Below are 17,008 nucleotides of genomic sequence, written 5' to 3' on the forward strand. Positions count from 1 at the left end.
GTTACAAAAATGAATTAAAACATTTTGCTTAATTACTCTTCCAAATAGAAGAAGGCAATTAAATTGTAAAAATATAAAAATTGTTACTATTATCAAATCTACAGTAACTATGCAGCATAGATACCAAGGAAAGTTGGTAGGCATTCACTTATCTTTTGACTTTCTTTAAAACAGGTACTTCAGGTCTTCTACAGGTTCATAGATATAGTGGCTGATGGAAGCTTCAGGTTACAGGTCTGGGGCTTCAGGTATTGCAGGCTTGACCCTAGAAAGATGTATCCAACTTCCTAGAACTTTGACTACAGAAGGCGTGGCCAACACCACTGAAAAAGTTCCTTCCATTTGGGTCGTAGTTGTTGAGCAGGTGACCCCTCTTTCCATGTTTTAACAAATACTTTTATCTCCTGGCCTGATCTTGGGTTGCTGGTGAGTTCCTAATGCAGGGAACCTTTGAGTTCCAAACTTTTGAAATGCCTGATGAAATTGTCTCAGGTTATGTATTTTACTAAACCGGCTATTTCTGGAGCAGTAATTAGATCATCCATTAAAAATGGCCTTCCTAGTCAGGCACAGTGGCTCATTCTTATAATCCCAACACTTTGGGAGGCCAAGGTGGGTGGATCACTTGAGGTCAGGAGTTCAAGACCAACCTGGCCAACATAGTGAAACCCCATCTCTACTAAAAATACAAAAATTAGCCGGGTGTGGGGGCTCACACCTGTAATCCCAGCTACTTGGGAGGCTGAGGCAGGAGAATTACTTGAACCTGGGAGGTGGAGGTTGCAGTGAGCCAAGATTGTGCCACTGCACTCCAGCCTGGACAACGGAGAGACTCCATCTCAAAAATAAAATAAAATAAAATAAAATAAAAAAGACTTCTGTATAACATTTTAAATGGGCTCATATTAATTTTTGCTCTAGGGGAATTATGGTTCCTTAAAAGGACGATGGGCAGCAAGCTGACCCACGTTTCTGATGTTTCCTGACATAGCTTAGCTAACGCCCATTTTAGAGGTTGATTAGCCCTTTCTGCTTTCCCAGAGGATTGAGGTCTCCATGCTGAATGTAAATAGTATTTGATTCTGAGAGCCTTAGCAACCCCTTGAGTTATTTGCAAAACGAAAGATGTACTGTTCTCACCTTGGAGGCTTTGGGGCAACCCAAACTGGGGATTATTTATCTTAGGAGAACCTTTATAACTTTATTAGCCTTCTTTGTTCTGCTAGGGTAAGCCAGTAAAGGTGTCTATTAGTACTAGAAAAAACTTGTATCCCCTACAAGCTGGCATATGGGTAAAATCCAATTGCCAGTCGTCCCCTGGGGAAGTGCCCCTTCTCCAGACTGGTTCTATTAGAGGAGACATTTTGTTCCTAGGGTTGTTAAATGCTCACAGTGAACAGGTTTGACAGACCTGCTTAACCATGGAAGTTAAGTCAGGCCCAATGAAGAGCCTGTTTATCATGGCAAGAGTGGCATCTCCTCGTATATGGAAAGAGTTGTGCAGGATTTTTATAATTCTCCATTGGGTTGTTTGAGGGAGATACACTTTTGATACCATATACCACCAGGATCCTTGCTTTTGTCCGTCTTCCTGCTTTATTAACTGTTCTCCCTGTGATGTATATTCAGGTTATTTTGGGGACTCATAGAAAGGAAGCAGTGCTAGAATTTGTTGGGATTACACCCTGAGCGGTGTGCCTTTGGCTTATCAGCCTTTCTGTGCCCTTGTGCTATAGGGGTTAGGTTCTTTTGATGCCCCCTACAATGAATTATGGCTATGCTTTTGGCAAGTGTATTCCTTCCAACAGTTGAAGAATTCCAGACCCATGCTTTATGGTGGAATATATACTAATTAGTAGTCCTCTTTCTCTTTCTTTTCAAATTGCAGCATGAGCATGAAACACGAGAAATGCATGTTTGGAATCTGTATAGATGTTAAGCTTTTTCCCTTTGCCTAATGTCTGAGCTCGAGTAAGAGCAATCATCTCAGCTTTTTGTGCTGACACACCTGGGGGCAAGAGTTGGACCTCAATAATTGTAATTTACTATTGTGTAACTGGCCCAGCGTTCCCCCATTTGATACAAAGCTGCTGAGGTCTGTGAACCAGTCATCCTCTGAATCTGGGAGAGGTCAACCTTTTAAATCAGGCTGGCTAACATGTGTGTGTGCAATAACCTGCTCACAGGAATGATTAAGTATTGGGGCTGTGGGCAGCAATCAAGCTAGATTCACAGTGTTACAGGTTTTAAGGGTCACATCTAGATTGTCCAGGAGCATGGCCTGGTATTTGGTTAACCTTTCCCCCATCACACAGATGTGTCCTTTTATTTCTAGGATTGACTTGATGTGGGGTTAATACTTCCAGTGGCTGACCCAGGGTGATTTTAGTGGCTTCTTCCACTAAAATAGCAGTGTCTGCCATTGACCACAAGCAGCTTGGCCACCCTGTCCAATTTATTTGGGAAGTAGGCAGTTAGCATTCCCACAGCTATGCCTTTCCTTTCTGCTACATACAAGGGCTTAGTGAGGTCTAGGATGCCAAGAGCGGGAGGCTGGTTCACAGCCTGTTTTAACTTCACAAAGGTTTCTCTCATTTCCAAAGTCCATTCTATTGGCTCATTTTCTGGCCCCCTTCTTGCTTTCATAAAGGGGTTTTGCTATGAGCCCAAAATTTGGTACCCATCTTCTGCAAAACCCAGCCATCCCCAGAAAACAACAAAGCTGTTGCTTGGTGTTGGGGGAGCTCCAAACCACATATGGCTTGCACTCGTTCTGGGGATATTTGCTGGGCTCCGGGTGTTAAGATACACCTTAAATACTGAATCCATTGGTGGGCAATCTGAGCCTTCCTTTTGGACACTTTATATCCCATTTGCCAAGAAATTTAAGGTTCTTATAGTATTTTAGTCATATGCCCCCTGGGTTGGGCTACACACAAGAAGGTCATCTACATACTAGAGTACACCCCTTTTTCCAATTTTAGATCCCTTAGATCCCCAAGGCTTGTGCAAAACAAAACGTGGTTATCCTGAAAGCCCTGAGGGACGGGCATTGTCCAAGTGTATTGCTGTTTTAGCCCTACCCAATTTCCCAGTATACCATGCTAGTGTGTTGACCTATTTATGGATTTTTTTTGAGACAGAGTCTCGCTCTGTCGCCCAGGCTGGAGTGCAGTGGCTGGATCTCAGCTCACCCCAAGCTCTGCCTCCCGGGTTTATGCCATTCTCCTGCCTCAGCCTTCTGAGTAGCTGGGACTACAGGTGCCCGCCACCTTGCCCGGCTAGTTTTTCGTATTTTTTAGTAGAGACAGGGTTTCACCATGTTCGCCAAGCAAGAAGTCTCGATCTCCTGACCTTGTGATCTGCCCATCTTGGCCTCCCAAAGTGCTGGGATTACAGGCTTGAGCCACCACGCCCGGCCGTGTTGACCTATTTATTAATGTGGTCTAAGATATTGTCTGCATTACTATTAGCAATTTTGCTGGGTGGTGCCTAAATCATAGCAGTGTCCCTATTTTAACTATAATATCCCCTCCCAACAAGGGGACTGGGCAGCTTGGTACTGCTAGAAATTCTTATTGGAAGATTTGTTTCTCAAATTGACAAGTCAAAAGAGGAATAAAGAATCCTTTTTGTGGCTTTCCTTCCATTCCCGTAACGCCTGTGGATGGGGATGAAACTTTTCCTACATATGCAGTAAGGGCAGAGTAATTTGTCCCTGGATCAAAAAGAAACCAAATTTGGGTGCCCAACACATCCAGAATTACCCAGGGCTTCTATAATAGTAATGAATGATGTTCCTGGACAGGGGTAGTGAGGAAGGCCCTGGGCCCCATCAGTCTTCATCAGTTTCTCCTTTTGCACTGTTACAGAGTTTTGACTGAACTCCTCTGTGGGAGAGTGGGCAGTTAATTCTCCAGCACCAGGGGTTGTGACTGGTGCCTTTGTACTGACAACAGGGTCCCAGTGGGGGCTTTAACTACAGTCCTTTGCCCAATTCCCATTTTTCTTGCATTTGAAGCAAGAGACTTTGCTGGCATTACCCTTATGGCCCATCGGGATTCCCTTGGACACTCTTTGGGCATTCAGGGCATCTCCAATGATGGCTTGGCTATCATAATTTTGGCTTGTTTCTTCTTTATTCCTTTTCCTTCCTCCAGGTCATGATTGTTATACGCCATATAAGGCAGTATCAAGCAGCTGATTTTGATTAGTTTGTGGCATCATTTATAGCTTTTGGAACCTAATGGCTGGAGCAGATTGGCTAATGAATGCTGTGCCGTTAATATTTTGCCTCCTGGAGAGGAAGAGTACAGATTGGCATATTTCCTTTCCCCAGCCTCCGGTAAAACATGGCTGGCTTTTCCTCCTTGCCTTGTGTAACCTCCCTTATCATAATTTGCTACCTTTTTCATGCCTCCAAGGAGAGCCTCAAGAAATTTGGCCCAGTTGCTCATTCCCACAGGGGTGTCATAGGCCCAATTAGGATTAGTAGTAGGGGCTGGGGCTAGGCCCTGGTGATTGCCCTAAGGGCTTCAGGCAAATAAATCATCGGCTTCCTGACAGACAGCCTCAAAGATTTCTTCCTTTTCCAAGGGGGTACAACAGGTTGCTAGAATGAATTGAACATTCCTCCATGAGAGATCAAAGGCTAAAGTCAGAAGTTTGGAACTCATCTGCAAATTTCCTGGGGTTCTCAGAATAGCTTCCTAGCTTTTCTTTACATTGTGTTATGGAGAAGCAAGCCTGCACTACAACTGGCCCCTTAGCTCCTGCTACTTCCCTAAGGAGTGGCGGGGTTGGGAGTTGCGTAAGGTGTTCCACTGTGAGGGGAACTTAGCAGGGTCCCGGTTTTTGCTCTTCGGTTTGAGCCTCAGGAGCACTTGACAACAGGATACACGAGGGAGGTTGCCATTCCCCGAGAGACAGGTGGCCTTGTAAAAAGAGGATCATCTACAATACCTGGTTCTGCCTCAGGACTTTTGATTATGGGACAGGTTCTGGAGTTTTGCACACGGTTGGGTTTTGATATACACCCATGAAGACCTGCACATATGGGATTTCTGGCCATTTACCCTGCATTTTGCAAAATAAGTCAAACTGCAGATAGTGTTACAATTAAGAATTCCACTGACTGCCCATTGTTTCTGGCTGCTTGACTGGAGTCCCTAAGGGTGTTCCCCTTTAGGGTCCCATCTTTGTCTGACATCTGTGAACTTTGATGGGTGCCAGCACTACTTTGGGAAGGTTCTCTCCACCATTGGTGACTCACTACGAACTCCTTTTATCCCTGGATGAAGGCCTTGACTTCTAGCATCCTTTTTTTTTTTTTTTTGGAGATGGAGTTTTGCTCTTGTTGCCCAGGCTGGAGTGCAACATCCACCTCCTGGGTTCAAATAATTCTCCTGTTTCAGCCTCCCGAGTAGCTGGGCTTGCAGGTGTGCATCATCATGCCAGGCTAATTTTGTATTTTCAGTAGAGACGGGGTTTCACCATGTTGACCAGGCTGGTCTCCTATTCCTGACCTCAGGTAATCCGTCTGCCTCGGCCTCCCAAAGTGCTGGGATTACAGGCATGAGCCACAGCAACTGGCCTCTAGCATCCTCATAATTTGATAAGGCCATGGTTTCCCATACTTCCTGTTCCACTAGAGTGATAGTTGTGTACTTTAATGAGAGGAACAGGAGGCTGGTAGTTTTCTTTTGTCATGTGGATTATGGGTAATTTCAGGGGAAAAGGTTGATTTTAGACATGAAAAATATAATAGGGCTGGCTATTCCATTCTGGCCCTGGACGAGAGAGGGAATGTTTAAAAATCCACCACCATGACAATGGATCCTGTGTAAGGGCAGGCCATTCTACTGAAATAATATGGTGAAGATGAAAGAAACAAGGTCCCCTCAGTGGAGGTCCAACATGTAGAATGTATTCTAAAGTTTGTGGGCCCCAAATGTCATCATCCAGCCAAATGGATTGAGTAGAAGAGTCAAAATATCCAGGAGACACTGTCTTTTGCCCTCACTGGCTAACTCTAAGAAAATTTGGCATAAGAAAAGAGGGTTTAAGAGGACTGAGTGTGAATTCGCCCTGAATGAGCTACCACTGCCAGTGGTGTCACATGTAGAAATCAGAGACTATAACCAGGAAAGATAGAAAAGAGTCTTTCTCCCTTCTGGGTAGGGAAGCTATCGCCATTCACTCCTTGGTCTTCAGGTAACACTGGAGAGTGACCCTGTCCAGCTGCCCTTACTTACCAAAGAGCTATTAGAAAACAGCAGCTGAAAGACTCAAAAAAGAAGAACTCAGGTCCCTCACCCAAACTGGATGATGGTGATCAAGTGCTTCCACATGGATACCCTTCAGTCTCACTGGAGAGTGGCCCCGGCCACAGACCTGCAGTTGCCTCCATGTTCAGATGCTATCCGCTGAGTCTCAACTTGGAAAAGGGAAAGAGAGAGGAAAAGGTTCCCCTGTATGGGGTGGAGGGAGCACTGCACAGAGATAGTTCCAGCCCATGCCCCAAAATGAAGGCTTAATAGAGAGGGAAAGAAAAACGAAAAAAGAAAAGAAAAATAACCCCCCAATTTGGACTTACCTCCAGGCTGGCTTGCCAAAATATGTTACTCGCGGAGGGTCTTGACTACAAGTTGTCCAGGTACTTGGAATGTTGAATAAAGAATTTAACAAATTGCACAAATCAATGAAACAAAGCAATAAAAGCACAGATTTATTGAAGCAAAAGTATACTCCACAGAGTTGGAGCAGGCTAAAGCAAGCTGCTCAAGAGCCCCAGTTGCAAAATCTTCTGCAGTTTAAGTACCCTTTTAAAGGTTTCCTATTGGTTACGTCCTATTCGCCATCAATCGGAGGCTGCAGTGAAGGCTCCCAGTCTCCAGACTCTATTCTCCTTCCTCAAGGAAATCCACTGATTTCCTCTGTAGCATCTTCAGGTTCCATCTTGACAACTTCCTCTAAATCCCCAGGGAAAGAGTTGTTTAGAGACTCCTGGATGCCCTGAGGCAGCGGCTCCAAAGCTTGTCTTCCTTCCTCTGTTTTCACAACAGTCCAGCGATAGGCACTGTTCTCTGACAATCCTTCTTGGCACTCTGCATCTGCTGGTGGTGGCCCTGGGCTATGTTCCACGTTGGGGAAAACAGTAGCAGAGAGAGGAGATAGTTCCTGGGGCTCTAATTTGGGTTCTAGGCCCTGAAAGGCATTTTCCCCATTAGCCACAGCACATGCAATGTCCACATTCACGCGGGCCTTATCTTCAGAGGTGGATGGTATAGGAAGATTCACAGAATTGCCAGAAACAATTAAGGGTGAGACAGAGGAGGCCACAAGGGGCTGGTTCAATTGACAGGGGAAGGAAGTAGGGTTAACCAAGAGGGTGGTAATGGGAATAGTCTGGGGACTCTGGGCCACAGCCGCATTGACAGGCTGGATCATGTTACACCCACTGCCAAGGCTCACAATCTTCACAGTGGTAGCAGGAACAGTGAAGATAACAGATGCAGGATGGATAACAGGGGCAGGTTTGATACAGCGAAAGGCCCTGGCTCCCCTTCTTTTTGAGGGTCTCCGTCTCACATATGGCTTTCGAAACATAGAAGGGGAAGGGGAGGGCAGCATTACCTTGGGCACAGGGGCAGAAGAGAGCAAAGTCTGGGATTCAGACAGAGGGAAGCTTGTCCTGCCCTCAGGGGGCATAGCAGTCAGTGCTGCAGGAGACTCAAAACTCTCACCTCCACTGACCCCCAGTGGAGGGACACCTGGAACTGTCTGCAAGACAGTGGCTGGCTGGATCGGGTGAGGAATCCGGAGCACCATTTTGCTCGGAGGGGCTTCTGAATGAGTTGATTGGGCTGGTGTTTTCCCAGGGTTGAAGCTAGGCTGGAGAGAGGGGCTGGGCTGGATAAGGAGGGGCTTCAGGACTGATGAGCGCTTCTGTCTCCAAGCCTTCCTGGGGAAACGGTTGGCAACTGGCTTCAGTTTCAGGACCACACCCTTAGGCAATAGCAGTGGGTACCGAGTTTCACTCTCCAATTCCGAGTTGTCTTTTTCTAGGCCTTGATCTGAGCTGATCTCAGTGGTTCCAGTCACATGTCCTACCTCTCTAGCACCATCAGCCATGTGCCGCAGTTCTTCCTGGATGGATGGCAGACTGGCCTATTGAAAATGAGAACACTCTGATCCAGCACATGTCAGAATTTGGGAAAAAGAATAGGGCTTTCTAGGTTTTAGGGACCTGAGACAAACTCAAGGCATCTTTCCAAGAAGGGACTCTGTATATTAAATTTCTACAAAGACCACATTCCAATTATACACTTTAGAAAGTCTTCTCTGAATTTCCTTGAGCAAATTACCATTTTACCCATTATTTTGAAAATGTTGTAGAATCACCCGGAGAAAAGCAAAGTAAGGGAAGAAAGGTGAATGAGGAAGATTTCTAAGTCCTAGTTCTACAACTAAAGCATTAGTCAATTAAGGAAGCCCCTGATACTCTCTCAGAACTTTCAGTGACCTGCCTCCCACAGACTTTGAGGAAGAGGGTTGTACCTTTAACCAGAATGGGAGCCGGTGTTCTTCTCTCTCTACAGGTGGCTTCCACTGATGTGGCTGGATCTCTTCACAGCATTTTACTAAGACTGGCAGCTGTTTGGTCTTCTTATAAAACTTAACATGAAAAAAATGCGCATGAGTTACATTCCTTCTGGAAACACTGTCCTCTGTCAGGCTGGTGAATGGGGTGGGTGGTGGATTGAGACACACACACACACACACACAAAACCACATACACAAACATCCATGAACACACATACATAAATAGCATATGCTGAATACTTGTACATTTCAAATTAATCTCTATTTAAAGATTTTATAGTTACTATTTTTTTTTTTTTGGAGACAGTCTCAGTCTGTCGCCCAGGCTGGAGTGCAGTGGTGTGATCCTGGCTCACTGCAAGCTCCGCCTCCCGGGTTCACATAATTCTCCTGCCTCAGCCTCCCAAGTAACAGGTGCCTGCCACTATGCCCGGCTAATTTTTTGTGTTTTTAATAGAGACGGGGTTTTGCTGTGTTAGCCAGGATGGTCTCGATCTCCTGACCTCGTGATCCGCCTGCCTCGGCCTCCCAAAGTGCTGGGATTACAGGCGTGAGCCACCGCACCCGGCCAGTTGTTCAATATTTTCTGACTGATGATCTCCATTATGGTTGCCAGGAAGGAGAGAGTTTAGGTCACAGAGAGAAAAGGAAGCAGATGCTCGGAGCAATCTTATGTAAGATTTGTTCCTGCTCAACAGCTGCAAAGACAGCATTGTAATCTATAAAATGGACACATCAAAGATTTTAAGCAAATGATGGTGTGAAGGGCATTAGAAGGGAAGGAAAAAAAAACACCGAGACAGTTCAGTTTTAAGAGTAAATAGGCTGGCCATGGTGGCTCACGCCTGTAAACCCAGCACTTTGGGAGGCTGAGGCGGGCAGATCACTTGAGGTTAAGAGTTTGAGACCAGCCCGGTTAACATGGTGAAACTCTTGTCTTTACTAAAATACAAAAATTAGCCAGGTGTGGTGGTGGGTGCCTGTAATCCCAGTTATTTGGGAGGCTGGGGCAAAAGAATCGCTTGAACCCGGCAATGAGGGTGGTAGGGTGGAGATTGCAGGAGGGAGCCAAGATCACGCCACTGCACTCCAGTCTTGGTAACAGGGTGAGACTCCATTTCAAAAAAAAAAAAAAAAAAGAAGGTAAGAACTGAACTTAAACCACTGACAATAAGCATCTGTTCATCCAACATATACAGGATGTTTTCTATATCCTAGGCACTGTGCTAAAAGCTAAGCACACACATAAGGGAAGCAATTCCTGCTCTCATGGAGCTTACAGACCAGTGGGAGAGAGTCAAGTGGACAAATAATGACATCCTACATTAAAAAACATACAAAGGGCTGGGCATGGCAGCTCATGCCTGTAATGCCAGCACTTTGGGAGAACGAGGAGAATGGATCACCGGAGGTCAGGAGTTCATGACCAGCCTGGCCAACATGGCGAAACCCTGTGTCTAATAAAAGTATTAAAAAAAATGAGCTCGGTATGGTGGTGCACGCCTGTGATGCCAGCTACTTGGCAGGCTAAGGTAGGAGAATCGCTTGAACCGAGGAATTAAGAGGTTGCAGTGAGCCGAGACTGCACCACTACACTCCAGCCTGGGTGACAGAGCAAGACTCCATTCCCTATCCCCACCCCGCCCCCCCCCAAAAAAGTACAAAGATGTACACGACAAATTACACAAAACTAAAACTTAAACAAAAATTACTTCTGGCCAGGCACGGTGGCTCATGCCTGTAATCCCAGCACTTAGGGAGGCTGAGGCAGGCAGATCACAATGTCAGGAGATCAAGACCATCCTGGCCAACATGGTGAAACCTCGTCTCTACCAAAAATACAAAATTAGCTAACTGTGGTAGCACCAGCCTATAATCTCAGCTACTTGGGAGGCTGAGAATCACTTGAACCCAGGAGGCGGAGGTTGCAGTGGGCTGACATCATGCTACTGCACTCCAGCCTGGAGACGGAGTAAGACTCCATCTCAAAACAAAACAAAACAAAACAAAACAAAACATTATTTCTGCAGAAGAATAAGGTTTATCATGTGTGCCTTAAAACCATGGATAGGCCGAGCATGGTGGACCACACCTGTAATCCCAGCACTCTGGGAGGCCAAGGTGGGTGAGTCACGAGGTCAGGAGTTTGAGACCAGCCTGACCAACAAGGTGAAACCCTGTCTCTATTAAAAATACAAAAATTAGCAGGGTGTGGTGGTGAGCGCCTGTAGTCCCGGCTACTCGGGAGGCTGAGACAGGACAATTGCTTGAAACGGAAGGCGGCGGAGGTTCCAGTAAGCCAAGATCACGCCATTGCATTCCAGTCTGGGTGATGGAACGAGACTGTGTCTCAAAAAAGAAAAAAGAGAGAACTTAAAAAACCATGGATAAAAACAGACAAATACTAAGGCATATTATCATGAATTTTCAAAATATTGAAGCCAAAAGAAAAATCTGCATGCTGTCAGAGGTTGAGAAAAAATGGGGCCGTGGCTCATGCCTATAATCCCATTACTTTGGGAGGCCAAGACAGGATGATCACTTGAGGCCAGGAGTTTGAGACTAGCCTGGCCAACATAGCAAGACCATGTCTTAAAAAAAAAAAAAAAAAAAAAAAAATTAGGTGGGAGCCATGATTGAGCCACGCTCCAGACTGGGCAACAGGGTGGGGGACCCTGTCTCAGAGGAAAAAAAAAAAAAAAAAAAGTTAAATGGCATGAAATTTCTAAGCACCACACTAGGAGCTAGAAGAAAATGAAGTGAGGCCCTTAAAAGCTTCTTTTTTTTTTTTTTTTTTTTTTGAGACGGAGTCTGGCTCTGTTGCCCAGGCTGGAGCGCAGTGGCCGGATCTCAGCTCACTGCAAACTCCACCTCCCAGGTTCACGCCATTCTCCTGCCTCAGCCTCCCGAGTAGCTGGGACTACAGGCGCCCGCCACCTCGCCCGGCTAGTTTTTTTTGTATTTTTTAGTAGAGACGGGGTTTCACCATGTTCGCCAGGATGGTCTCGATCTCCTGACCTCGTGATCCGCCCGTCTCGGCCTTCCAAAGTGCTGGGATTACAGGCTTGAGCCACCGCGCCCGGCCCAAAACCTTCTTAAAAAATTATTTCCTACCTAGAATTCTATATATAGTGACAGAGGAGAGTATTATTTTTTCCTTTTATTATGAAATAATTATAGAGTCATAGAAAATTGCAAAAAATAGTACCAAGAGGTCCCATGTACTTTTCAACCAGTTTCTTCCAATATAATGTTTTTATGTTACATAGTAACAAGAGGGATACATATAAACAAGGTACACAGTACAATATTAGTACCAGGAAACTGGCCAGATGTGGTGTATGTGGTGGCTCACGCCTGTAATCCCAGCACTTTGGGAGGCCGAGACGGGCGGATCACGAGGTCAGGGGTTCGAGATCACCTGGCCAACATGGTAAAACCCCATCCCTACTAAAAATACAAAAATTAGCTGGCTGTGGTGGCACACACCTGTAATCCCAGCCACTCAGGAGGCTGAGGCAAGAGAATTGCTTGAACCCAGTAGGCAGAGGCCGCAGTGAGCAACAGAGTGAGACTCTGTCTCAAAAAAAGAAGAAAAAAACAAAAAACAAACAAAAAAAAACGAGGAAACTGACATTGATACAATCAAAAGACCATGAATAGAGATGGTTTAAATGTGAAAATTCCCTTCCCAAGCACTCTCCCTCAGAATGCTACTGGAATGGGCCGGGCGCGGTGGCTCAAGCCTGTAATCCCAGCACTTTGGGAGGCCGAGATGGGCGGATCATGAGGTCAGGAGATCAAGACCATCTTGGCTAACACGGTGAAACCCTGTCTCTACTAAAAACTACAAAAAACTAGCCGGGCGAGGTGGCGGGTGCCTGTAGTCCCAGCTACTCGGGAGGCTGAGGCAGGAGAACGGTGTGAGCCCGGGAGGCGGAGCTTGCAGTGAGCTGAGATCCAGCCACTGCACTCCAGCCTGGGCGACAGAGCGAGACTAGGTCTCAAAAAAAAAAAAAGAATGCTACTGGAATGGGGCCAGGCAGGGTGGCTCATGCCTATAATCCCAGCACTTTGGGACGCTGAAGCAGGAGGATCACTTGAATCCAGGAGTTTGAGACCAGACTGGGCAAAAAACTGAGACCCCCCCAACTCAATTTTTTTTTTTTTTTTTTTTTGAGACAGAGTCTCCCTCTGTCGCCCGGGCTGGAGTGCAGTGGCCGGGTCTCAGCTCACTGCAAGCTCCCCCTCCCGGGTTTATGCCATTCTCCTGCCTCAGCCTCCGAGTAGCTGGGACTACAGGCACCCGCCACCTCGCCCGGCTAGTTTTTTGTATTTTTTAGTAGAGACGGGGTTTCACCGTGTTAGCCAGGATGGTCTCGATCTCCTGACCTCGTGATCCGCCCGTCTCGGCCTCCCAAAGTGCTGTGATAACAGGCTTGAGCCACCACGCCCGGCCTCAATTTTGAAAAATTTAGAAAAAAAAATTTTTTTTTTAAAAAGCAACTGGAATGCGTTCCACTAAAGTAAAAAGTAATACACCTGTAATTCCAGCACTTTGGGAGAGACCAAAACGGGTGGATCAAGAGGTCAGAAGAGCAAGACCATCCTGACTAACACAGTGAAACCCCATCTCTATTAAAAATACAAAAAATTAGCCAGGCGTGGTGGCATGTGCCTGTTATCCCAGCTACTCGGGAGGCTGAGGCAGGAGAACTGCTTGAACCTGGGAGACGGAGGTTGCAGTGAGCTAAGATCATCGCGACTTTGCACTCCAGCCTGGGCAACAAAGCAAGACACTGTCTCAAAAAAAAAAAACCAAAACAAAATAAAAAACAAGGCCAGGCATGGTGTCTCATGACTGTAATCCCAGCACTTTGGGAGGCTGAGGCGGGTGGATCCCCTGAGGCCAGGAGTTCAAGACCAAGACCAAGGTTGCAGTGAGCCAAGACCGTGCCACTGCACTCCAGCCTGGGGGACAGAGCAAGACTATGTCTAAAAAAAAAAAAAAAAAAAAAAAAGAAGTAATGCAAAAGCAAAGATGTGGAATTCAGGAAATAAGAGGATCTAACACAGTATGAGGCCAAAGGAATTCCCAGGATGATGGTGAAGAAAAAGCCCAAGAAGACATCAGTGCAGCAACCTGGAGAGCAACACTCTTAGAGTGGAATAGTGTCAGAGGGCTCAGGGAGCAATTTCTTCAAGATGAAAGTGACAGAATATCTAGAATGCCTGAACACACCAAAAGATGATCTGGGAAACAAAATGTTCAGCAGAAAAGGCAAGGTATCACAGTAACATAGTTGAGCTGTGAAGAGCATTTATACAGTCCTTAAAATCTTTTTTTTTTTTCTTTTTGAGACGGAGTCTCGCTCTGTTGCCCAGGTTGGAGTGCAGTGGTGCGATCTCGGCTCACTGCAAGCTCCGCCTCCCGGGTTCACACCATTCTCCTGTCTCAGACTCCCAAGTAGCTGGGACTACAGGGGCCTGCCACTATGGCTGGCTAAGTTTTTGTATTTTTAGTAGAAACAGGGTTTCACTGTGTTAGCCAAGATGGTGTCGATCTCCTGACCTCATGATCCACCTGCCTCGGCCTCCCAAAGTGCTGGGATTACAGGCATAAGCCACCACGCCTGGCCGACAGTCCTTAAAATCTTACAATGTAAATCCTGAATACAATCTAACCAAAACTGTTCCATAACTACTAGTGGAGTTTGGAGAGCATAAAATGTGCATGTTTGTGGTGGGAAAAAGGGAGTGAGGAGAGAGGTAAATCTTTGGCTTCCATGGTTTATGGTTAATAAATAAGGCCTAAATCCAATACACCAGGAAGTACCAACTAGAGGCTGAGCCAAGAGAATTGCCTAAGGCCAAAAACTGAAGACCAGCCTGGGCAATACAGGGACACCCCATCTCTAAAATAAAGAAAAAAACAATTTTTTTTTTGCCAGGCACTGTGACTCATGCCTATAATTCCAGCACTTTGGGAGGCTGAGGTGGGTAGATCACCTGAGGTCAGGAGTTCAAGATCAGACTGACCAATATGGTAAAATTATGTTTCTACTAAAAATATAAAAATTAGCCAGGTGTGGTGGTGCATGCCTGTAGTCCCAGCTACTCAGGAGGTTAAGGCATGAAAACTGCTTCAACCCGGTAGGCGGAGGTTGCAGTGAGCTAAAATTGTGCCACTTCACTCCAGCCTGGGTGACAGAGCAAGATTCTGTCAAAAAAAAAAAAAAAAAAATTAATGGCCATGCACGGTGGCTCACGCATATAATCCCAGCTCCTTGGAAGGCTGGCGTTGGAAGAATGCTTGAGCCTAGGAGTTGAAGGCTGCAGTGAGTTATGACTATACCACTGTACTCCAGCCTAGGCAGGAGAGTACGACCTCATCTCAAGAAAAATACAAAAACAAAACGAAACCAAAGGCTGGGCATCACGGCTCACACCTGTAATCTCAACACTCTGGAAGGCCGACCTGAGGCAAGAGAACTGCTTGAGGTCAGGACTTCAAGACCACCTGGGCAACAAAATGACACCCTGTCTTCACACACAAAAAAATAATTAGCTAGTCTTGGTGGCATGCACCTGTAGTACAAGCTACTCGGAAGGCTGAAGTGGAAGGATCACCCAGAAGTTTGAGGTTGAAGTGACCTATGATTGTGCCCATGCACTCCAGCCAGGATGACAAAGTGAAAACCAGTCTCTAAACAAACAAACAAACAAACAAAAAACAAACCATAAATAAATACCTAAATAAAAAAGAAGGCCGGGGGTGATGGCTCACGTCTGTAATCCCAACACTTAGGGAGGCCGAGGCAGATGGATCACCTGAGGTCAGGAGTTCAAGACCAGCTTGGCCAACACGGTGAAACCCCGACTCTACTAAATACAAAAATCAGATGGGCGTGGTGGTGGGGGCCTGTAATCCCAACTACAAGGGAGGCTGAGGCAGGAGAATCGCTTGAACCCAGGAGGGAGAGGTTGCAGTCAGCCGAGGTCATGCCATCACTCTAGCGTGAGGGTCAAGAGCGAAACTCCATCTCAATCAATCAATCGACAAGTAAAAAAAGTCGAGAAAAAGTATATAGGCTGGGCCTGGGCGACAGAGCGAAACTCTATCTCAATAAATAAATAAATACATGCATACATACAAACAAACAAACACAGAGTTGAGAAAAAGTATATAGGCTGGGCACGGTGGCTTATGTCTTTAATCCTAGCCTCTGGGACGCCAAGACGGTGGATTACTTGAGATCAGAAGTTCAAGACCAGCCTGGCCAACACACAAAAATACAAAAAGTTAGCTAAGCGTGGTGGGCACGCCTGTAATCTCAGCTACTTGGGACGCTGAGGCAGGAGAATCACTTGAACCTGGGAGGCGGAAGCTGCACTGAGCCAAGATCATGCCATTACACTCCTGCACTCCAGCCTGGGTGACAGTGCAAGATTACAGTTGACCAAAAAAAACAAAACAAAACAAAAACCCAAACCATGTAAGTGGAATACTGCATATCATTTCTAGAAAGTTCAAGAAAGAGGCCGGGTGCAGTGGCTCACGCCTGTAATCCCAGCACTTTGGGAGGCTGAGGCGGGTGGATCACAAGGTCAGGAGATCGAGACCATCTTGGCCAACACGGTGAAACCCCATCTCTACTAAAAATACCAAAAAATTAGCCGGGTGTGGTGGCGGGCGCCTGTAGTCCCAGCTACTTGGGAGGCTGAGGCAGGAGAATGGCGTGAACCCAGGAGGCGGAGCTTGCCGTAAGCCGAGATTGCGCCACTGCACTCCAGCCTGGGCAACAGAGCGAGACTCTGTCTCAAAAAAAAAAAAAAAAAAGTTCAAGACAGAATTATTACAGGGAAACATGGATTTGTGAAATCTTTTAACAGGATGAAGATACTCCAGAAGAATGTAATGAATGAGTCAATATCCCTGAAAAGGCAACAGGGGAATTTATCTAGTGTATAAGTAGGAGAAATTAGCTTAAGATAAAATAAGGTTCTTCTTTCCTTTCAGAATAACAAGAGAAAAGAACGGATATGTATTAGTGAGGTGCCTGGATGGCACATGCAGGAAACACTCACTTTAATGATGTTGTCAGGAGCTCTGTTCATGTTGAGGTTCTTGATTCTCACTGTCAGTTGGCGGGCAGTCTTGCAGGTTAGAAGGTACTTGCTGATTAGAGGGTTAAGAAACTCAGTCCCTTCAAAATGCTTCAGTCCTAAAGCTAACAAACTGAGAAAGGAGCAATGACACTAAATCTCACTTCACAGTCCTTCCTTCTAAAGGGCCTCCCCAGACTAACACATTTTACAATCTATTTTTTCTTATTTTTTCTTAAGACAAGGTCTCACTCTGTTAACTGGGCTGGAGTGCAGTGGCACAATCGCGGCCAACCGT

The 17,008-nt window shown here is 46.0% G+C and overlaps 1 protein-coding gene across 8 annotated transcripts in view; it reads right to left on the reverse strand.

The window, feature by feature from the left end:
- Positions 1-6,697: 6,697 nt before the first annotated feature.
- LOC111543769 (YY1-associated protein 1) overlaps positions 6,698-17,008 on the reverse strand; it is a 30,247-nt gene continuing 19,936 nt past the window's right edge. For 3 of the 8 annotated variants that reach the window (XM_023213985.1, XM_023213981.2, XM_023213984.1), the window contains exons 9-11: positions 16,693-16,783; positions 8,560-8,676; positions 6,702-8,169 (exon numbers count right to left, since the gene is read on the reverse strand). In XM_023213985.1, the coding sequence (XP_023069753.1) occupies positions 6,913-8,169; positions 8,560-8,676; positions 16,693-16,783 (1,465 nt within the window). In that variant the 3' untranslated portion in view covers positions 6,702-6,912. Of the gene's footprint in view, positions 8,190-8,559; positions 8,677-16,692; positions 16,844-17,008 lie in introns of all 8 variants that reach the window. The other 5 variants (XM_023213980.2, XM_023213979.2, XM_026457051.2 and 2 more) reach the window with 3 other exon arrangements.

Source organism: Piliocolobus tephrosceles, chromosome 1, assembly GCF_002776525.5.
Source record: "Piliocolobus tephrosceles isolate RC106 chromosome 1, ASM277652v3, whole genome shotgun sequence".
Lineage (NCBI taxonomy): Eukaryota > Metazoa > Chordata > Mammalia > Primates > Cercopithecidae > Piliocolobus > Piliocolobus tephrosceles.